Raw genomic sequence first — 23,711 nt, 5'->3', positions numbered from 1 at the left:
TATACTAAAAACTCAGGAATTGTACATTTTATAAGAGTAGATTTTAAGGTATGTGAATTATATCTTAATAAAACTGCTATTTTTAAAAATGAAATTAAAAATTACTGTTTGAGATCCACAAATTAATTTCATGGACTAGAAAATTAGATGATCTCCCTGGTGACTTCTGGTTCTTACAAAAGTTAAATTTTAGTCAAACCTACATTGTGCCAAATGATTATAAACATATTCACCCTGGGTCTTCAAGAGAATCCTAAAACTGAGACTCAGAAAATTAAAGTAACTTCTCCAAGGTCAACAGCAACTAAGTTTAGATAAAAAGTAAACTCTATATCTGATTCCAGACATCCCCTGCACTTTCCAATATGCAACAATGTCAGGCATTTCTGAACATAACAAGTCTTTGAAAGAGGGAAAAAATTAAAACGTATTATTACTTATTATGTGAAATTAAGTTTTGATGCATTGTGTCAAAGAATGAATGGTGTACCAATTAATCATTTTTTCAGAAGAATTGTGTATATTTAACAACCAAGCATCACATAACTATACTTATATTCTAGTGAACTTTTTAAATCTTTATTCTAGGTTTGCTCTAATTTTGGCAATCTTAACAAATGAGAAAATTTTCAAATGGTCCCAGCATTTTATACATTAAACCTAATACCAATAGGTCTAATCATTTCACTTCCAGAAGGAAAAAGTCCCTCAAAGAATGGCTAATAGTTTGTGAAAATATCTACAGTATCTACAGCAGTTGAGCACAAATTTAATGTGAAAAATAATTAACTTTTCAGAAGTAGGCTGGCCCTTGAGGTTTATTGTCACTGGAATTTTGTTTGTTGGCTTTAAAATAAAATTTATTTAAAGCCAATATGGAAAGAAGTTTGTCACAATCCAGCAATATTTCAGAATATGCAATGGTCAGTCAAAAGTCAAATGTTGTCAGAAATAAATGTGGAAGTGATATTTTACTTTACAATGTCAAATACAGAAGTACCCTTGAATTAACAGTTTGAATATTGAGAGTTATCTGGCAAAAGTATATGTAGACACCAATCAGGATTGAAACATGCTATTATTAATATTATGAAAATATTTTATTCATAGTTTTCTTCTCCTTGGTGTGTCTTTTAAAATCTTTTCTTCACATTCATAGCATGTTCTTATGGTGTAAATAAGAAAGCTCCTAATCACAAATTTCAGGAGTCTCCTTAGTAACCACAAAACAGATTGCTCACTACACATGTGTGTGGTGGCTGAATGTGCCTTTCCTAAGCTCTTTCCAAAGATGCAACAATCATACAGTCACATATATGATAGATTGCAGTGTTTCTGAGTTTATTTCCTTTAAATATTCTGTCTACTGTACTTATTGGTCCACAACCATTGCCCAAAATTACTTATTTGTGAATACAAAAACCGAAACAGCAAAATCTACAATCTAGACATATCTGAAAATGATTCTACTCTACCTCATCCCATTATAACCTGCATTCTGTTTTCTCAGGATTTCTCTCACAAGACAGTATGCTTTGCTTATGAATAAAATTAGACAATGATATTTTATTTGTAGCAAGTTTTAATAACTCATGCCAATTTTAAGAAAAGCTTCCCTAATATTTCAAGTTTTTATAATACTGTTAGTTAGTCATTTGGAATTCGTTTAAAAAATTTTTAGATATATCAAAATTGTTTATTTCTAATACTAGTATTAATTATTCATTTGAACTGATTCACTATTTTCTAATTTCCAATAAGGTTCTGAGAGCTTTTAAACAAGAAAATTCAATTTATCCTTTCTGAATATTTTCTATCAATTCCATCCAACTTTTTTTAATTTTGGTGATTGGCGCATTTATTAACAAATTTAGCACAGTCTACTCTGTAACAGATACTATTTTAAGTGTGTTAGCAAATTATACCCACTTACTTTGTGCACATTTCTATAGTCTGAAAAATGCAAGGCAAACACACACTCATTGGGACGGCTGTTATCAGCGCATTACTGGTGGGACTGGAAAATGGTGCATCCCTGCACTTCTGTTACTACACAGCGCCAAATTTATAAACACTTGCGTTAAAAAATGCCACCCATCCAGTTCAAGTATCTAACCTTTCCAATCACATTTTCAGTTCTCGAAAGGATGATTTTCTCTACTCACAGATAAATGATGATGTATCATCTGGAAACTGAAGGCTCACGCTGAAAGAAAGAAATCAGCTGCCCCATCCTTTCCTCATTTAAAACGAGGTTTCTGTTGCTGGCTATGAAAAGTGCTGAGAAGCTGTCTCCTGGCATATGTGTGTTAATCAAAATACTGGCAGGGAGACACATACAACTTTAAGGGAGTATTTCTGTAGCAGTGTGATGTGTTAGCAAATTATGAACAAGAAAACAAATGTTTGTTACAAAGTTATTAAACTTCATTAAAAAAAAAAGTATATCAACACTAAAGCTTTGACTGAAAATAACAACTTTATAACTTACACTAACTTTTTATATTTCCTACACTTAACAATTTGTGTTGAGTGTACTGACATTAAATCTATCACTTATTTCTCAACATATTAATATTCTCCGATCCAAAAAATGAATTAGAGATACCTGGTACTACATTTCAAATTACTTTGAAATAAAATATGTAAAATAGGTTTAAGTTCAAGGATTGCACAAAGGTATCTTTACAAACTACCATGAATTGCAAGTTGGAAGAAAATATAGCTGTCCGTTAACCTATACTTGTAGATGAGTTAGCCGCCAACATACAAACAGAAAGAGAAAATAGCAAAAAAATTTGGGATGGTCTCCAGTTTTCTTGCTTAAGCAAATAAATAACTAAAGTCCCTAATAATCTGGCTTAAGCTAATTTGTTTCTTTACTGAGATTACATGAATATTGTCTATCAGATGGACATTTATGCCTGATCTAAGTAAAGCAAATGGATTCATACATTAATCTTAAGGAAATTTAAACAGGAAAACAGAAGAATCTTCCAGGCTTGGACTAGATATACTACAATGTAAACTTTTTCCAAGTCACAGAGAATACTGACAGAATATTTTAATTTTAAAAAATAGGGTGGTGAGAAATGAGAGCCAGTAAGAGGTACTCAGGAATGAAATATTTTTACTCTAACAAAACTCTCAAGAAAAAAAAAAAGAGCATAAAATTCCCTCAGATAAATGTATTAAAAAATATGTAATTTTTCTGCTTTCATTATAACATCTGAAGGCATTTAGCCTGAACATGTCAATGATTTCTTCAAACACTAGAGAAGCACACACATTGCTTTCTGTCAAGAAATGTGGATCTTTAATAAATTTACAACAAAGGAAAGAAGCAGATGATGTATAGTATATAGTAGAAACTGCCTGAGGTTTAGACTGTGTAGAGACTCAGTGTGGAGCAAATCTAGTAAAATAGCTTTGGGCAACCCAGAAAAACGTCTTCCTTGTTTTGGTAGTCAGAGCTCTGGTCCAGTGAGTGACGCAGGGTGTCAGTCTCCACTCAAGCCCCTTTTGCTCTGTGTAATATGCCAACTATGTATCCAGAACAGGGAAATTCAAATTTGGCTCTGCTACTTACAAGCTTGGAGTCATAAACAGGTGATTTAACTGAGGTTCAATTGCTTTATCTTCAAAATGGCGATTACAAAGCCCTGTTAACAGGATCATTGTGGATATTACACAGAATGGTGTTTGCTATAACATTTAAGGGAACACAAATTAACTTATACTCCTAACACTAGTTCAGTGATCACTCTTATGTGTGTGCAGGAAGAAAGGGCAATAAGTTCAATAATCAAATACTCTTTAAGTTCGGAAATTTACACTCGAAATCAATCTCTACTGTAGACTCATATGTGTATTAACATTCTAAAGACTCTAGGAAGTCCTGTGATAAGAAGCTGTTTAACGTATTTAACCCACTGTTCTTAACATTTATTTGATCACAGAACATCTATTACAGCGCTAGTTTCCCTCCAAACCCCCCAAATGGTATTGGGGATACTATAGGGAATGTTGAGCCATGTTTTATGTGTATGATGCCATATAAACAGCATCGATTCTTCTTAATGATATCAATGAAAAGCAAATAAATTTTAAGCTACAGATATTTATTACTATTTTACAAACCTTAATAAAATTAGAAATTCAAAATCTGAAAATTGCTTTTGAGTAATCTTGATATAAAAATTTGAGTTTGAAATAAAAGGTGAATTTCAAGGCTTTAAATTTAAATTTCAAGGATTTTATATTCTTTTACACTCCTCTGCCTTCCTATACACGTTTATGTTAAGAGAAACAAAAGCAAAACATTTTCTATTATTCTACTGTTTTCACTTACCTAATATTTTCACAGTATAATGAGGACTTTCTAAGACAATTCCTTCCTCTGTATCAAATATAGGGTTATCTATTCCAGTCTTTGGAGGAATTTGTGCTAGTTTCTTAAGTCTTATAGAAGAATTAAGGTCAAGTTCTTGTTTTTTCCCTTCTTCCTCTCGCCTACGCCTCATGTCCTCCTGTTGTTGCCGAATACGCTCCAGCTGTGCACTTCGACGCACAGGCATCATCCTGGTGCCCAAATCTCCAGGGCAGTCCACAGCCATCTCTCGGTGCTTCTGATGTTCCTCTGGTGATGCAAGACCAACATTTTTTACTTCGATGTCTGACTCCTCAGTAACATGCCCATTCATATGGGATGTTGTCATGGTTATCTATAAAAACCTGTACCACTTTTTATATATCAATTTTTCCTATAAAGCCAATCTCTTGATTCTGTAGTATAAAATCCATGTTACTTCAAAAAATAAAAATAAAAAACTTCTCCCATCACATAATAATGCTATGAAAATGTATCCATGAAGGAAATCTAAGGGGAAAGATGGGGGGAAAAAGTATAAGAATTACGATATAAAAGACTTTACATAACCCACTTCTAATTCCTATACAATATACAAAATATCTAGTAAGTACATAATATTAGATTAAGTACTTTCTATTGCTCTGTACTTTTATTTTATAGACGATGCTGAGAAAATCAAGGTGTACCCCACCAAAAAAATAAAAGTCCCCTCCCAAGAATTTGAAGCATGCTATTATTTTACAGCCGAGAAAAATGATATATAGAAGGTTTAGCAAAATTGGAAAGTTAGAAAGTTTTGGGTGCTAATTTAGTAGAGAATAGATTGTTTAGGTATAAAGATGTTTTAATCATCTTTGTATAGTTGTCTCAACACAGTACTTTATACTCAATAACTTTCTAGTTAACTGCTGAAGAAACTGACATATAACATGTCATGTTGGTGGCTCGAATGAGGTAAAGGTAGTATATTATGGGGGATTCACTTTTAGGAGTTTATAAGATGAAGAAGATTCCCAATGAAAAAGAAACTAATTAGCAGCTGAGGCATATACAGGATAAAACCACACTCAGTGAGAAAAAGACTGTGGGTTATCAGTGTCTATAACTTGGGGGTCATATTAACAAAAGAATTAGGATTAATTCTTTATGAGGATTCATTCAGAGAAAATGGTACCTGTCACCACTGGAAAAAAGTTAAAGCCATAATATATAGAAAATAAGAACATACTGGACTCAGAAAAATGAATTTTAATTCTTGCTCTGACACTTCCTCTAGCTTTATGGTCTAAGACTAGTCGGTTTCTCTCTCTGAACATCATATTCCTTTGGAGAATTTATTCACAGGACTGTTCTGAGTTTTATTTACTTATTTTTGTTCTGAGTTTCAAATGAGATAATGTATGGAACTTTTAAAATGAAAAAATATGTACTTATATTCTTAGTATTAATTTGATTATTTTAAAAATTCTTCAATATATTTTAGACAAGAAAAATATTTTGCTTGGTGACACTGCTTTTTCATCAAGCCATTTCTTCAGCATAAAAAGGCAGATTGTTTATGCATGTGAAAACCCACGCATTAAATCTAATTAGTCTTCTTTTGCTCAAGACTTTAAAAATATTTACAATAATAAACCTACTACCTCCTTGAGTTGAGCATCATTTCAGTAAATAGATTTGTTAGAGCACATGCCTACTAAGCAAAAGCTGAGTTTTTCAGACGAAATTCCAAATGCCAGCGAACCTTCTCTCAAACATCTTGTCACAGGCTGTTTAATACAAACCCACCTAAACTACCAGGATAAGGCCACCAGAATTACATTCCACAAGAATTTAGGGAGATTTTTTTCTGTCTTCTATCCAAATCTTAGCTTCTCTACACATAAATACTTCCTTTATCATTACATTGCCTTCCTCTTCATTAAAATAATAGCTATCAGAATTGTGAAATTCTTAAGTTTTTATATACTAATTTATGCAAATACAAATTCAGCTTATTTGATGTTTTCATTATAAGCAGAAATTTGTGTAAGATTACTGTAGTTCTCTGCTTAATTTTAAAGACCTAGAAGCATATATATTTCCAGAAAATTAAAACTCTCAACTTTATATTTTCCAAATATGAAAAATCAAATTTAATAATATCGTATTTTTACTTTATATGATAGTCTACAAAAATTATCTGAAATTTAAATTGTCAACTTAAAAACTATAAGACTATGTTCACCTCACTATACTAGATCATGGAGGGTGTGGAGTGGATTATAGATCATGTAATAAGAGACTAGGCCAGGCGACCTGGGTAAGAGTTCTCATGCTTATCTATCAGGATCTAGCCTTTGAGTCCCCCCAAAATTTCTGCAACCTGATATTAATTCGATTAAAATTCTGTTTCTGGTCATCTCCCTTGGAGCGTTTATAGTCTACTGGGAGAGACAGCAAAGAAAATGAATGGTTATTCTTTCCCAGTTGGTTTCTCCTCATTACATTCTAAACTCATTCAAGACAGGCGTCATGTCTTATTTTTATATCCCCTAGTGCTTAACAATATAAATGTAACATAGGAAATGCACAATAAATATTTGTTCAGCTAAACTTAGAAATGTCATAAACTCACAGAGGATGCACAGAGGACTCTAAAGCAGTTCGTGATAAAGAATCACAGCAGACAGTGAAAAGATAAGGATGCATTTAAGAGGCATTTCAAAGAATTACATATAAGCCAGATAGAAGAGACTGTTCCAGGAAGAGGAAATCACAAGAGCAAGAGGAAGAAAGAGTATGAGAGTATGGCACTCTTAAAAAACAGAAGAGAATGCAGTAAGGCCAAACGGGACAACGGGAGCATGTCATACATGAATGATTAAACTGAAAAGGCAAGCAGGGGGCCAGACTACAAAGTTTAAGAGTTTAAAGACTTTGACCTTTATCCTGAAAGAAGTCAAACTTACTACAGAAATTAAAGTGATCATATTTACTTCTAGAGAAGTATCACTGGTACAAGTGTAGAGGATTGGCTAAAGGGTGGCAATGAGGCCAGTTTGAAGGCAACTGTAAGAAATAAGGTCCTGCCCTGGCTGGTGTGGCTCAGTGGCTTTGGTACCGGCCTGTGAACCATAGGGTCGCTGGCTCGATTCCCAGTCAGGGAACATGCCTTGGTTGCGGGCCAGATCCCCGGTTGCGGCACTGCAAGAGGCAACCACACATTGATGTCTCTCTCCCTCTCTTTCTCCCTCCCTTCTCCTCTCTAAAAATAAATGAATAAAATCTTTTAATTAAAAAAAAAAGAAAAGGAAATGCAGTCCTGAACAAAGTGAAGTTAAGGAAAGTTATATTAAAGAAATCTCTAATTTAGAGAAGTACTAGAACTTGGTGTCTATTTCATATAGCAGGGCAAGAAGAAGAAAAAGAAATAGTAATAATAATAACTATAACACTGAGCACTTACGTGCCATACAATATTGCAAGCACTGTACAATATTCATTTAATCCTCATTACAATTGTAGATTAGTCCAAAATGCCTGTTTTGTAGACGAGGAATGAGGATTAAAGTAGGCCCTGAAGACAAGATGGAGGAATAAGGAAGAGGCCATATGAGCCAAAGGCAGGAACATAAAAGGTGAGGGAAAAGTGCAAATCAGCCTAATTGAACTAAAGCAGTCAGCTTATACAATAGGATAGTGGCTAGAAACTTTGACTGGGTTCAATTTAAGAACAATAGTCTTAAATATAAGTCCTTAATACTCAAGACTGTAGAAAAGCCATCAAAAATTTAGAAAAGAGGGGTGATTTGTACATAACTTTAATTGAGCATTTACCCCTGGCTAGTTACTATGATTAGAGAGACAGGATCCCTACATATTAGTTTGCCTACCAAAATGTCCTACAGGGAATTAGAAATTAATGTGTCTAGAATTAAACTCATATTTCCCTTTAATCCTTCATTCTCCATTCTAATTAGTGCCACTATACCCACCTAGTTACCCAAGAGAACTGAATGCTTAGGAGAATAGGTGCCAGAATCAGACTGCCTAGGATCTGAGCCTTGCCTATTCTCCTTTTAAGCCTCAGCTCAAATACACCCACCTCTGGATTTTCACGATTCCCTAAATTGGATAGGTAACTCTTCTGGAATCCCACAATCCCTGTCACATCTCTGATCAAACGGGACTACAACTATTTGTATTTCTGTCTGTCCACCCATCAAACTAGAAGCCCTTGAAGGTCAGAGAACAGGCTGACTCGTCTCTGGATCTATGACACTGCCCAGCACAGGGCCAAGCAAACAGGAGGCTTCGGGATATGAACCCAGACAAGTGTGACTCCAGGGTCACTATCTTTGGGTCACCAGGTCACTAAGATTGAGAATATAGGAGAGGGAGAATTAGAGGAGCGAGAAATTAGAAGGGTCATATAGGTTTAGTTTCGGACACTTTAGTTGCACAGTGACTAGATCACATAGGTAAATGATATAATTAGCAGGGATTGGTCTCAGTCATTTCTATAGCCCTGAAATCTAGTAAGAGATAAATGCTTAATTAAGTATATGAGCACATCACTACTGTTCAGAACCTCTGAGCACTTTCATATTGCCTACAAGAGTTTGAACTCACAAGACAGACCCCAACTTTCTAATTATACCTTTTACTATTTTCCTGCACAAGCCTTCTAAGCTAGCTTCCTCATTTGTGCCCAACCCAGATCTTTTTACCTCCTGCCTAAATGCCTTATGAATTATGAAATATGAGCTGCTTTTCCTTTCCTCTTCTACCTTCAAGATCTACCACAAATCCTTATCCCTTCAATAAGTTTTTCCAGACCACTTTGGTTATAATCTCCATATATAATGCTCACAAGTTAATACATGGAGGTCATGAAAGATTTAAAAAAGTTCTTCCAGAATCAGACAAATTATGCTGTGCACTACAGTTTCAAAATTAAGATCATTAAAATGTTTAAAGAGGCAAACCATGAACATTCTAGCTTACATATGTAGTCAATGCTTATCAATAAATAGTAAAAGAGTCCCAGTCCAAAGGAATTATATTTTCCCTCTCCATAAGACAGGAAGGAAGGGAGGAAGGAAGGAAGGCCAGCCTCTGTTTGACAATTCAGAAGCTGGTAATGACTGTACTAGAGAATTACCTCCTTTTATATAAATAAGAAACCACCATATGTAGACAACACAGTTGCAAATTTCTGGCCTTGGAAGTATTCCTCTCTTCTCAATCCTCAATTATAAACAATAAATTTTAAAATGCCTCAAAAGCCCGCATTTCAAGTACTCATCAGAGTCCCAGCTCATATACCTCCCTCTTTGGTGGAAGAAAATTTAAAGAAAATGTTTTTAAAAAATCAATCAATCAAAAGTCTTTACATAGTCCACAAAGCAAGAAAACAAATCTTTAGGTTGGCAGGCCAAAGCTGTTTCAACGTTAACTTCAAACTAGTGGGGAAAAAGGGGCTTTGCCTATGTGAACTGGCTATAGGAAAAGTGGGTAAAAAGATGCTAAATAAGCTTCAATAAATACAAATGATTGAAACTGGGGAGTGTGAAATAGCATGAGGAATTCTGGCCCACTGAAAAATCTACACCAAGAAACAAATGAGAGCTGGAAAACATGACAGGTTAGCAGGAAGACAATTTCCTATACACCAGTATCCTAATTTTTAGACAGTGGAAAATGTAAAACATATACTTCATATGCATAAACATGGTTGGGATATTAGTGTCCAGAACTCTAGATGTTTTTTCTTCTTCTATTCATTCTTCCTCCCCTTCTCCCATAAGTAATGAATGCCCTTTGACCAGCAGCTGGGAAGTCTCATTAAGTGATCAGCATTCCTCTGACATTCTAAGAAGTTGGACTACTTGTTTCCATAGAAACAGCTTTTTCAGCTAACATAAGATTCAGGCCAAGAATAGTGAAAAGAACTTACATTATGCAAATTGGAAAAACCTTGTCTACTATTCTCTTAGTTTTTCTTCTCTGGTTTTTCACAGAACTCAGGCTAGCTTTCTTACTCTGTAAAACAGAAAAGAGACAATTAATCAAGTATAAAAATCTGCAGAGTTTTTTAGAGAGAGGGAGTGGGAAGAAAAGATTAATTCAATATGATATCCAATTCTGTTTGCAGAAGGCTTGGTTTTCTTAGTTTAAAGTAGTAAAAATGCACCCCCTCCCAATATCTAATGGATATACATTAAAATCAATATAAATTACCTGAAATCAGTGATGATAAAAAGGTAAACATAACTGGTTGAAAATCTCTCGCAGATTATTTTTCATGACACTTTTCACAAAAATGCAGTGTTGTGTTCTGTTCTTTGTTTTAACTACAATTTCTTGATCAGTTTTAAACATTATAAAGTTTATGATGCCAGTAAGTTTAGAAAATGAGAATCTGACAGATGAGAACCACAGGTATTCCGAGGGGGAAATGTTGATGCTACACTGGAGATCAAGACTGAAGAGGAACCTGTCCTAATGGAGCTTACATTCTAATAGAGCAGCGATTTTCAACCCGTGTGCTGCAAGAATTTTTAAAACATGCAATATCTATTTTTTTTTGTAAAGATTTTATTGAGAGGGGAAGGGAGGATGAAAGACAGGGAAAGAAACATTGATGCAAGAGAGAAACATCAACTGGTTACCTCAGGTATGCAACCAGGCCAGGACCCAACCTGCAACCTAGCCACTATGGAAAACAGTATGGAGGGTCCTCGAAAATTTAAAAATAGAACTACCATATGATCTAGCAATTCTACTTCTAGGTATTTATCCAAAGAAAATGAAAACAGTAATTTGAACAGATATAAGCACTCCTACATTCACTGCAACATTTATTTACAATAGCCATGATTTGTTAATAACCTAAATATGCTCATCAATGAATGAATAAAGAAGATGTGATGTGATATACACATTCACAAAACGGCACACTATTCATCCATTTTTAAAAAATGAAATCTTGCTATCTGCAACAAACATGGATGGGCCTGGAGGGAATTATGGGAAGTGAAATAAATCAGACAAAGACAAATACCATATGATTTCACTCATATATGGAATCTTAAAACAACAAAAAACGAACAAACAAAACTCACATACAGATAACAGACTGGATGTTGTCAGTGGGAAAGGGGTCTAGAGACTTAGGTAAAACTGGTGAAGGGGATCAAAAAGTACAAACTTTCCGATATAAAAACAAGTAAGCCATGGGGATGTAATGTTCAGCATGGTTATTATAATCAGTATACTGCAAATTTGAAAGTTGTTAAGAAATTAAGTCTTAAAAGTTCTCAACACACACAAGTTTTGTAATTTCGTTTTGGAACAGATGGTAAGACTTACTGTGGTGATCACTTTGCAATGTACAAAAATGTCAAATCGTTATGCTATATACCTGAAGCTAATAATATTGTATGTCAATTATACTTCAATTAAAAAATGAGAAACCACTTAACACCCACTAGGATGGCTAGATGTGAAAAGTGCTGATGAGGATGTGGAGGGACTGGAACCCTCATACACTGCTGGTGGGAATGTCAATCGTGCAGCCACACTGGAAAGCAGTACGGCAGTTTCTTAAAAGGCTAAGAGTTACCAATATGCTCCAGCAAAATCAAACAAAATAAGTAAAAATTTCAAAGAGAAGTAGGGGTAATATAGATTATAACTAACAACACATAAATCATCTGCTCTCACAGATAGTAAAAGAAAATATAACACCTTCTCAGATACAAACTTTCAGAGAAAGCAGCTTTGAACTTTCCTGGCAAAAACTGTATATATTTAGAACACACTTGCAATAAAAGATTTAGTTTACAAGTTCCTATTCACACCCCATGATTCTAGGCCATAAAATTGCTTTACAACAAACAAAAAGACAACATGGAAAATATAGCTGGAAAAATACTGCTGCATGTATAATCTATTAAACATATATATCCTAAAATACTTGTTTAAAGTAAGTTTAGCAAAAACTTATTTACAAATATCATCACCTTGACTCTTCTTAAACATTTGGATTCCAGTGGTTCTTAATCAAAGGTGATTTATTCGTTCCACCTGTCACCATCAGGAATTTTGACATCATTTGGACATATTTTTTTACTGTCAGGGCTCAGTTAAGGAGTGCTACTAGTATCTATTGTGCTTAGCAGACGTCAGGAACACTGCTAAATATGCACAGGACAGCCTCCCATAACAAGGAATTACCCAGTCAAAAATGTCAGGAACACCAAAGCTAAGAAACCCTGAGTTAAACAAAGCAAACACTGGAATATCGACTAATCAAAAATGAGGCATTTGCTCATTCAATGATATCCAATGAGTTTTTCACATGTTCAAGAGAAACTTTAAATAGCCACACTTCCTTGTTAACCACCTAACAGTATTTTTGCTTATTGTGTTTCAACTCTTTTTCATGTATTGTTGGTTTCAAATAATTAATAAATACTGAATCTGGAAGATCCTTAAAATTATCTAATCCAGTGTTCCTCAAACTGTTCAGGCAAGGACTTTGAGGGTCATCTTGGCAGTGGATGGGAAGAAAAGAGCAGAAGCTCACTTTTATCTTTTTTTTTTTTTTTTAAGGTTCAAGGGAAAAACGTTCTGCTAACTTAAATGTTTAAGTAAAAAACCAAACTTCGATTTATTTAATGAATTCCTCTTATTTTACAAATGACAAAGGAAGATCCAGAAAATTTAAGTCACTTGCCAACGTTACACAAATACTTAGTGGCAGAGATCAATAAACCCAAAAATTCAGTAAAGCAATGACTGCCAACAGCAACAGCATAAATGGAATAAAAACTATTGCCAAATAAACTGCCTTACACTGTATACTGGAACCGGAGTGGGAAAGCAAGGCCAATTTTAGTAATATGTTCCAGCCTATGATATATCGCCCACCACCAAACGCTTACAATCTAGGAGGAGAGACAAAACATGCATATAAAATGATAAACAGTTACAATAAGAGTGGCCCAGGCCCTGGCTGGTGTGGCTCAGTGGGTTGAGCACTGGCCTGCAAACTGAAAGGTTGCCAGTTTGATTCCCAGTCACGGCACATGCCTGGGTTGTGGGCCAGGTCCCTGGTTGGAGGCATGTGAGGCAACCGGTCTGATGTTTCTCTCCCACATTGTTGTTTCTCTCTTTCTCCCTCCTTTCTCCTCGCTCTAAAAAATAAATAAATAAAATCTTAAAAAAAAAAAAAGGAAGCGTAGCCCAAACAAGGAAATGTGCAGACAAAACATATGTACTGGTCATATTAAGTACTGTGTGCTAAACAATGCTACCACCTAATGTTGTTAAACCTCAAACAACCCTACAACTTTAAGTACTCATTATCCCTAATGACAAACGAGAGACACGTTTAAAGAAGCAAAGATTTTGCCCAAGGAGCACCTCAAAATAAACATTCAACAGTTATAATAGGTATTCTGTGTATATAGTTTCACACCCATTATAACGTGATTTTTACAACGTCCTCGAATGGCATTTTACAGAGAACAAATGTAGAATAGCTATTTAAATGGTTTGAGTAAGCGGTGATGGTGACAGTGGTTAGTAGAAGTAAAAGCAATAGCACTACTTGCCAGGAGGAGTGCCAAGAATTTCACGTATTATCATCTCATGTAATCCTTTCAACTCCTCCAAGTTATCCTCAGTTTACAGATGTGAAAAAAAGTATGGCGAGGTTAAGCTGCTTCCCAAGGTCGTAAGCCAAGACTCATACCAAGTCCGTATGACTTCAGAACAGAAGCTCTTCACTCTTGCCATTATTTTTTAGTCTTATTCAATATTAAGAGAAAAAAAAGAAAAACTTCTATTGATTATGACAATTCTCAGTTCAGTGCTTTGAAGGGTACCTTCCTAAGAATTTCCTTCACTTGTCCATAGATATTCTCTTTTAAACAATGAACGCCTATGAAAAACACATTTGCAAATCCAAGTTCCTAAGAGCTTCTTCTTGCTTTTTTATACTTAAAATATAGCGTTGGCCATAAGTACTCCCAGGAACCAATGGGAATGCATAATGAATCATCATTCACTGTTTTCCTTTACAAATCTGGCTACTGCTCTACAATAGTAGTACCTTGCAGTATAAAGATGTATTGGGGGAACAAGAAATCATTTAAAAAAAAAACAGATAACTAGGCTTCCTAGATATTATATATAATATTCTCTGAAGTGAAAGTATTATTTTTTAATTCAGTGGAAAAATTCTCCACCTGCTTATATCAAACACAAAGTTGAAGGTCTTTGGAGATATTCAAGACCACACACTCACAGTAGGAATTGGTTAAAAGCCAAACAGTATCAAAGATATCAAATGGTTGGTTACTTGAACTGCCCCATTATCACCTTCAACAACTTCGTAATAAAAGATTAAATGAATACAAAAGGTTAGTAAAGTTTTTTTTTAAAGGCCCTGGGACAAAAGGTAATTTATAACATTTCAAACTATGACATTTAAAAACTGGATTTTTAAACGTGTAGAATAAAATTACTTGTGATATGGCTGTTCAGTATAGTGCTAACAATCCAGAATATATATGGCCTAGTTGCAGAACAAGAACAGTCTTGATAAGAACAGAGCCAATGTAAGAGATAGAAGATAAAGCCACAGTTGACTGAATGCTAAGCTAAATTGTTTGAATTTCTCCTGAAGGCAATGGGAAACTATGGGTTTGAGTTTTTTTAAAAATGGCTTTTTAAAGAAAGTTTATTTACTTTACACTGTAACCAGAGTTAACTAGGGGAAATACAAGTAGAGTAGTCAAGGGAGACAATGTTTTAAGACTTTATGCATGGGAAGATAAAGGAGTAGCACAAGGAATGAAAAGGGATAATTTCAAACAATGGTTACTACAAAGTAGGATGATTTGACAAGATTTAGAGACCAGGAGCTAAATATAATCCTAAAATAGTGAGCATGACAATTAAACTGTGGAGAAATTATAGGACCTTAAAACAGTATAATTCAGAGAACATGGTTTTACTCCCTAGGAAGTATTGCATTTAAAGTGAGAATGTTGACAGGCTGTTAATTTCTAGACAGGGAAACCAAAGAAAACAGGGTTGAAATGAACATTTGTAAGTAATTTACATAGTCATCTTACATTTGTCAAGCTTTTCAGTTTCTACAATAAATTCAAACATCTCATTTGATCTCCACAGTTGCCCTGAAAAGGAAGCCGGTCAGATATCCCCATTTTCCAGAAGATATATAGGTACAGCAAGTTAAGTCATAGAGTTAGATATTAATAGAACCGGAACTAAGACCCATATCAGTGACCCCTTATGTGGATCCGTACTTCTATGTTAGTTACATCTCCCTAAGATGATAGCATGCTGACTACCCACCTCTTTTCAAAAATCACAGAATTACAGTTGAGCCTTGAACAACAAGGGCTGAGCAGCTCCACTTAGAGCATATTTTTTTCAATAGGAACCTGTACTATTTTTGATTTGCAGTTGGGAGTCCCTGGGTGCGGGAGGCAGACTGTATGTATTAATCTATTTTTTATATAAGGGACTTGAGCATCAGAGGATTTGGGGATCCATGGAGTCCTGGATACTAACGGACACCTTAAGTTTCTGCTGAGTCCAAGGTTATACAAGGATTTGACTGCGCGGGGAGTCAGTGTCCCCAACTCCCGCCATGTTCAAGGGTCAACTGTACACCATTCTTTTACCTTTAAAATATGATTAGAGAAAATTCATCTTTTCTCAACTTCCTGCTTCATAAGGTGAACTTTAATAGACCATTTCTGTGGTATGTGTTAGCAGACTAAAAGTTGACTACAGCACCAGCTTGCAGTAGCATGACATCTATTGCTCCAAATTTCTAATTACTCAGCCAAGCAGCCATATCTACCAAAAATTTAAATTTGTAGTCAAGTGGAAAAATGGCACAATGCATGTGAATTTTCCTACTCATTTGAAAGTGAAATTAAATTACCAACATTCCAGGTTCCTGGTAACATTTTTTAAAGGTTATTCTCTACTCTGTATTCCTCCAATTTTGGTATGTGCTGTCAAAGTGAGCCAGATGTCCTACCTTGACAAAGTTTAATAAAATATTAATTTATACCTTAAAAAATTATACCATAAAATACAAAAGACTAGCTAGCTCCTGTCAGATAAATCAGCTATCCCCCTGGGGTCAAATTTATGTACTGAAAATCAACTACAATATCTCTAAATATGTTAACTACTAATCCTATCAACTCCGATCAATTCTCCCTCCTTAATATCACACACACACACACACACACACACACACACACACGTTTCTCCCTTTTCATACCACTACCTTAAATTGTATAGTGTACATATTATCTCTTTCATGGATTTTTCTAGACCTTGACAGTCACCCAACCTGGGTCTTTCTGCATGCCAATCATTTTACACAGTACTGCCAGATTATCTTTCCTGAAGCACAATCTACAGTGTCCTTTTACAAAAGGTTTTTTTTTTTTCCCCTCTCCACTACAGTTTACTAAGGGATTATTACTATGTATCCATTCATTCACTGCACCTGGCATGCATTCTCATTAACCCTCACAACCATCTTCTTGTTTCAATTTTGTAACTTAGCTTTGTAAAGATAACTAACTTTTCCAATGTAAAAAGCTAAATGGCACAATAGGGCCTCAAACGGAAGTTTCTTAAGGCCTTGATTTACTTGGTACGAGAGCAGAGCACATCCTCTCTGGGTTATTCATTTGCATCATTGCCCCCAACCTTAATTCCTTACAGCTTCTCATGACTTCTGGCTCCGCCTTTGTTGCTGTAGTCCCCAAGAAAATACAGTGACAGTGACCCTTTTGTTCCAGTTAGAGTAGAAAGAAAAAAATTATCATAAATAGTAAAAATATTTACTTTGGTATGAGGTTTCTGTGTGTCTGTGGGAGTGACCAATGATGTCCAAAATTTTAAAATAAACCTTTGATCTATCAATTTCTTTTCTAGAAATTTATCCCATGTTTGGAACAATCTGGGTATGTTATTCTACTTTTTCAACTATAAATTTAATAAAATCTAACTATAGCTCAAGTATTTACACTGAAAATTTATCATTCTAATTGAGATGTACCATCAATGTAAAATACACTGCGGCTTCTCTCTCATAAAATATTTTATCATATTATACTCGCCTTTTCACTTACACTTTACGGCTTCTCTGGCATGTCTGAATTGCCAGCATCACTGCTCTTGCCCTTTGGGGCCATTATTAAGTAATGGAAAAAGAGGATTTAAAACATCTTAACTATTTTTTGTATCTAGTACATGTGGACATAATATTTTTTATACGTTGTGTGAAATAACATATGCTATTAAAATGAATTCCATCTACTTATTTAAAAAATGTTTAATGTGGCTACTAGAGCATGGAACAAAGGCAAGTGAAGAAAGCAAGGTTTGGAATGGTGTTTATATATCATCCTATTTTTACCAACACACATAAAATATATGTACAAAGTTACTGGCAAAAAATGCGTTTTCATTTAACATCTATGAAAAGAAAGAATAACACTTCTCAGGTCTTATTTTCTACTTACATTTCTGTACTGTTTGGATATCTCATAAAATGTTGACCAAAAAATGTTACTTTTATAATTTGGGGAAGCCGCCACAAAGATATTACTCTTGGGAAAGAAAAAAACACAGAAGCTTTAAATTACAACTACCTTCTAAAAGTCTATAAAAATTAGCAGCAGCAACAAAGCCCTTTCAAGTGTTCTGGAACCTTTAGACAAAGGTAATCAAAATAGTATCCTTAGGACCCTAAACAATTTCAAAAGTGATGCAACAGTAAACTAAGAATTTTTAAATAAAGCACTTAAGCAATTATTAGAATGATTCTTGAGTAGTCAGGTCTTCCTCTACCACACAAAAATTAATATATTACATCTTTAATTTAAAAATGAGAGGAAACCAGTTTACTAAAGGAATAAAGACATTAATTGTAAGAAAAATTCGAAAAGGGACCACCTACACTTTAAAACAGTTACAAAACTGCTGCCTTTGAGCCCTTCCTGTATAGAAATTCCAGAGCCTTGTTACAAGTCTGATTGCACCTATTCTTTCATCACGTTAATAACTCACAGTGACAACTCTCACAGAATCCTAATTACCAAGTCACATGGTTACTGCTCTGCTTTCTAGATGCCTATTTTCACGCTTATTCCATATAGACTTTCCCTATCCCCTTTTACGTTGGATGTCAATCTTTTCAGTCAATTACTTGTCACAAGTTTCAAGTCTCTAGAAAACATAAGAGATTACAACATTTAAAAAAATCCTCATCTGAGGATCTGCTTATTGATTTGAGAGAGAGAGGAAGGAAACAGTGGGTGGGAGGAGGGAGAGAGACAGAGAGACATCAATCAGTTGTCTTCCATATGCGCCCCAACTGGGGATTGAACCTGTAACCTAGGTATGTGCTTCTGACCAGGAATTGAACCCACAGGACGAACTCCAGCTAAATGAGCCATCCAGCTAGAGCAGAGATTCCAACTTTCAACCTCAAGTGATTTATAGTTTACTAGAGGAAAAAAACATGCTTCAAAGGTCAGCAAATACCTAGATGGCTTACTGGTATGCAATTCAACAACAGGCCATAAAAAAGGAGAGATAAGAGTAGTTTGCTTCATCATTGGAGAAATACCAAATAACCATGCATAGTTATTAGAACATTAAGCAAAATTAATAATAAAGATTCGCATCTACTGTTATCTATAAATTGGACTAACAAGAGTATTTTCAGGACCAGAAGTAGGGTTGTGTCATCAGAACAGGAAAGAAGAAGAAACTGAGAAGACTGATGAGGATATCAATGTCACCAACTTTGGAATCCACTGAACTTTTAGTATGGCAGTACTGCATGACTGAGCCATGTTCTGATCTTGAAGATAGTCTTAGAAGGCAGAAAAACATATAGCGGTTATTATGCAAGAAGAAATAGAAACAAAAGGTCAATCTTAAAGATTATTATATAGTAGATCCCTCTGATCGTGGGGGGATACATTCTAAGACCCCCAGTGGATGGGGTATCTGAAACAGCAGATAGCACCCAACCCTATATATAGGTTTCTTTTTTCCTATACATACATACCTATAATAAAGCTTAATTTATTAATTAGGCAAGTAGGAGATTAACAACTAACAATAAAATAGGATAATTATAACATTATACTGTAATAAAAATTATGTGAATGTGGTTTCTCTCTCATAAAATATCTTATTGTATGATATTATATTTGCCTTTTCACTTATAGGAAGCACTTTACAGCTTCTCTGGCATATCTGAATTGCCAGCATCACTGCTCTTGCCCTTTGGGGCCATTATTAAGTAAAATAAGGGTTCCTTGCACACAAACACTGTTGATAGCCCAAGAGTTGATCTGATAATCGAACTGACTACCAAGTGATCAATGGGCAGGTAGCATGTACAGTGTGGATATACTGGACAAAGGATTAATCCACATTCCAGGCAGGGCCGGGAGTCGCACTACTCAGAACAATGCACAGTTTAAAACTTCTGAATTGTTTATTTCTGATTTTTCATTTAATATTTCCAAACCACAGTTGACCACAGGTAACTGAAACCACATAAAGTGTAATTGTAGATGAGAGGGAACTACTGTACTGCAAATTCTGCAGTTAACAAAGGTTACTAAACTAACTTTCATTCAACAGTGTTAAGTACCCACTTGGTACAAAAACCTAGAAAGTCGCTGGCAAGAAAAAGAAAGGTAAAGTCCAGTACAAAAATGAGACAGGTAAACCAGTAAACAAAGCACCTATCCGTACAATTGCAGTGCTGTTTGGTAAGTGCTGTACTCCGATCACAGCAAATCCTAAGGAGTTCCCTGTAAGGGAAGAGCATCCTAAGAAAACGTGGTTAAATGGGAAAGAATATAAGACCCAAGACAAATATGAAAGGCATCCATTACACAAAAGGGAAAAAGTAAGCAAAATATTAACACATGCACAGTGATGGTAAAATTAAACAAATGAGTTATTTAAATGAGATTTTAAATCACTGTAATGCAACTCGTCTGCAAATTATGTCACTTTTTAAGACCTAAACTTGTGCAGTTAAAACAACATAGTAAAAAACACCCTAGCGTGATGTTTGAGAAATCAATAAGAGAAACTGATAAAGCTGAGAAATAGATCTCACTACACATGTAAACTATTTATAAGCAGGGCAACAAAAATTGTTTTCTCCCACTTTCACTGTTACCTCGACATACAACTGGTTACTCATCACTGACTCAAGTCTATGACAATTGATTCACACAATTCCTGTAAAATTGCTTAATCAAATTATTGATAAGCACATAATCTATTAAAAAATATATTTACCAAAATGTAATGCAGTTTATTGCAATCCCTGCCTCTGATCTGTGGAGTGCAGATTTTTTTTGGAGTGGAGGAGTTAAAAATCTCGAATCCAGCTCTAGCTTAAGAGAAATTTAGAAAGGAAGAAAAACAACTTTCTGTAGCCTCACTTAAATCCTAAACATCACACAAACATAAGTACTGTACTGTACACATACAGGTGCTCTTTAAGTGCAACCAAATCCTAGCATAGCACCTGCTTTGGTGTACTCACAGAAGGCAATTATTTTAAATAAATGCAGTCTTAATGGCAATTGTGAAGCACACAAGCAAAATATAGGAAGCGTACTTGTTAGGTCAAATCAAAGTACTGTAACACATTTTAAGTGTCATTATCAAACATTTTCCATGACAATGTAAAACCCTCAAAATATTTAACACTAATGACCAGTTTTTGGATACTATTGTATTATGAAGCTAAACAGTTACAACTTTTATCAAAGAAAGCATAATTCAAGACAATTTTGCAACAAATATAAAGTTATAATTTCTAATAGTTGGAATAACTAATTAGATACACTAAACATTGTCAAAAACTTGAATGAATCTCCTTAATTATTTCCCATCTGTTGATTTGTCAAAAAGCGCTGTGCAGCCACAAAACAAGAAGGGGGAGGAGGCAAATACTTACGAAGTTATATACTATGTGTCAGGTTATTTTGATCAGTGCCTTTCATACCTTATCTTAACCTTTTCAGTCTTACAAGTTGGCTACATATTATAAATGAGCAAAGTAAAGGCTTCAGCTGGGAATTATTGCATAAGTAACTTCCCAACTCAGCTCACCCTAAGGCTCTTTCCACTACATCACTACAATTATTTTCATTTTTCCTGCTGATTTTTTGCCTAAAACAAAAGTAGACAAACTAAACCCATAAGCCAAATCAAATATATCCAGTTTCTATATGCCCAGTTACATTCATTAGTTTGCACTTTGTACTATAACAGCTGAGTAGAGTACTTGGAACAGAAATGATATGGCCTGAAATGCTTAAAATATTGACTATCCAGCCCCTTACAGAAAGCTGCCATCTCCTGCGTTAAAGGATCAAAAATGTCAGGAACCTCAGAGGCCTCAAAACTTCATTGTGTAGGATAACTGAGATAACTATAAAACTCAGAAGGAACTTTAAAATTATATGGGACGCCCTGGTCGGGTGGGTCAATTGATAGTAGTGTAGACCCATAAACCAAAGGCTGCAGGTTTGATCCTTGGTCAGGGCACATACCTAGGTTGCAGGTTCCACGCCTGGTTGGGGGTTCATACAGAAGGCAACCAATCTCTCTCACATAGCTGTTTCTCTCTTTCTCTCTCTAAAAAGCAATAAATATATCCTTGGGTGAGGATTAAAAAATATATAAAATAAAAAGAAATGAGACAAAAGGCCACACTGCTTGAATCTATAACAGTTAAATCATACAAGTCCAAATTTATAAAAATGATAAAATTAAACAGCCTGATTACAAGGTTACTGAACCCTTTTTCTTCTTAATTAAACTGTCTTCTGTAGTCTGCATTGATGTAGGAAAAACCTCACAATTCAAAAATATTTAATATATTTAATGAGCATGCAAGTTTTTACCATGCACCCACATTTTTCATGCAGGAACATTTTCATTATAGTAAAACAGACCCATTTTTTCCCTTACAAGTACTTTATTTCATATTTCACATTTCTGATTTAATAGATTCAATGAATTCATTCTACTCTGACCAAGCCAAACATTTATCTGATTACTCAAGGGTCTATTTTCTGATGTGAGGAAGAAGCATATATTTTTTTTGTTGTTGCTGTTGTTTTATAAATTCCCATTATTATTCCAAGTAAAAAAATCTAATTATATCACTTCACCTTCATTCAAAATATACTTCACTATCCAAATCCATTTAAACAGCTTGCCTAAATTAACCAAACCTAAGAAATGTGTGATTACAGTGATACAAATAACATTTTCTTTCTTCATTTAGCAATTTTAAACAAGATTCCTCCAGTTAGGTAAAATATGGTCCAGAAACTCCATACTTTGTACTCCAGTATAGATCAAGAAAACTTAAGTCCCACAACATGTAAAATTTATACAATTGTTAATAAATATCTTGACCCCTTTTACTTTATAAACACTTTAGTTCACAAAATCTTTTATTGTCGCCTTCATTTTTAAGAATAAATGTTAATGCATAGCAAAGAAAAATAATCCAAAATCATTTTTGTTTGAAACAACTCTTGAGTTACTCCCAGAAACATGCAAGGCTGGTTCGATATTTGAAAATTACTTCATGTAATTCACCATATTAAAGCAAAAAACCCACATGATCACCTCAATAAAGAAAATGCAACATCCATTCATGATAAAAATCCCTCAGCAATGTCAGAAAAGAAGGTTAACTTCCATAACCTGATTTAGAGAATCTACAAAATGACCTACAGCTAACATTTTAAAGATGCAAGACTGAATGCATTCCCTTTAAAACTGTGAACAAAGCAAGGATGTTCCCCTTCACCACTCCTATTCAACACCTCATGTGACATCCTAGACAGTGAAGTAAGAAAAAGAAACGGCATACAGACTACTAGAAAGAAATAAACTTGTGTCAAATTGATTACATGACTGTCTACTTAGAAAATCCTAAGAAACTTACCCCGTAAAGCTCACAGATCTAATTTGATTTAGTAAAAACTCAGGATACAAAGTTAATATACAAAAAAAAATTGTACTATATCTTGTCAATGATCAACTGGAAACCCAAGTCTTTTAAAATGACTATTTACAAGAGAAACAAAAAACTGTAATACTTAGGTAGATCTAATAAAATATTTGCAGAATCTATACACTGAAAACTAAAAACACTCATAAAAGAAATCAAAAACCTAAACAGAAGATCGTGTTAACAGACTGGAAATTTCAATTTTGT

The 23,711-nt window shown here is 34.6% G+C and overlaps 1 protein-coding gene across 1 annotated transcript in view; it reads right to left on the bottom strand.

Moving 5' to 3' along the window:
- The window catches only part of PALS1 (protein associated with LIN7 1, MAGUK p55 family member), a 73,135-nt gene that overhangs the window by 45,060 nt on the left and 4,364 nt on the right, over positions 1-23,711 (bottom strand). The window contains exons 2-3 of the mRNA XM_090271016.1: positions 10,314-10,399; positions 4,352-4,879 (exon numbers count right to left, since the gene is read on the bottom strand). Coding sequence (XP_090127142.1) covers positions 4,352-4,718 — 367 coding nt within the window. The 5' untranslated portion in view covers positions 4,719-4,879; positions 10,314-10,399. The remainder of the gene's footprint in view (positions 1-4,351; positions 4,880-10,313; positions 10,400-23,711) is intronic.

This window comes from Furipterus horrens, unplaced genomic scaffold (assembly GCF_987537825.1).
Source record: "Furipterus horrens unplaced genomic scaffold, mFurHor1.1.pri manual_scaffold_3, whole genome shotgun sequence".
Classification (NCBI taxonomy): Eukaryota; Metazoa; Chordata; class Mammalia; order Chiroptera; family Furipteridae; genus Furipterus; species Furipterus horrens.
The sequence above is the reverse complement of the archived record's forward strand: the minus strand, read 5'-3'. Positions and strand labels throughout refer to the sequence as shown.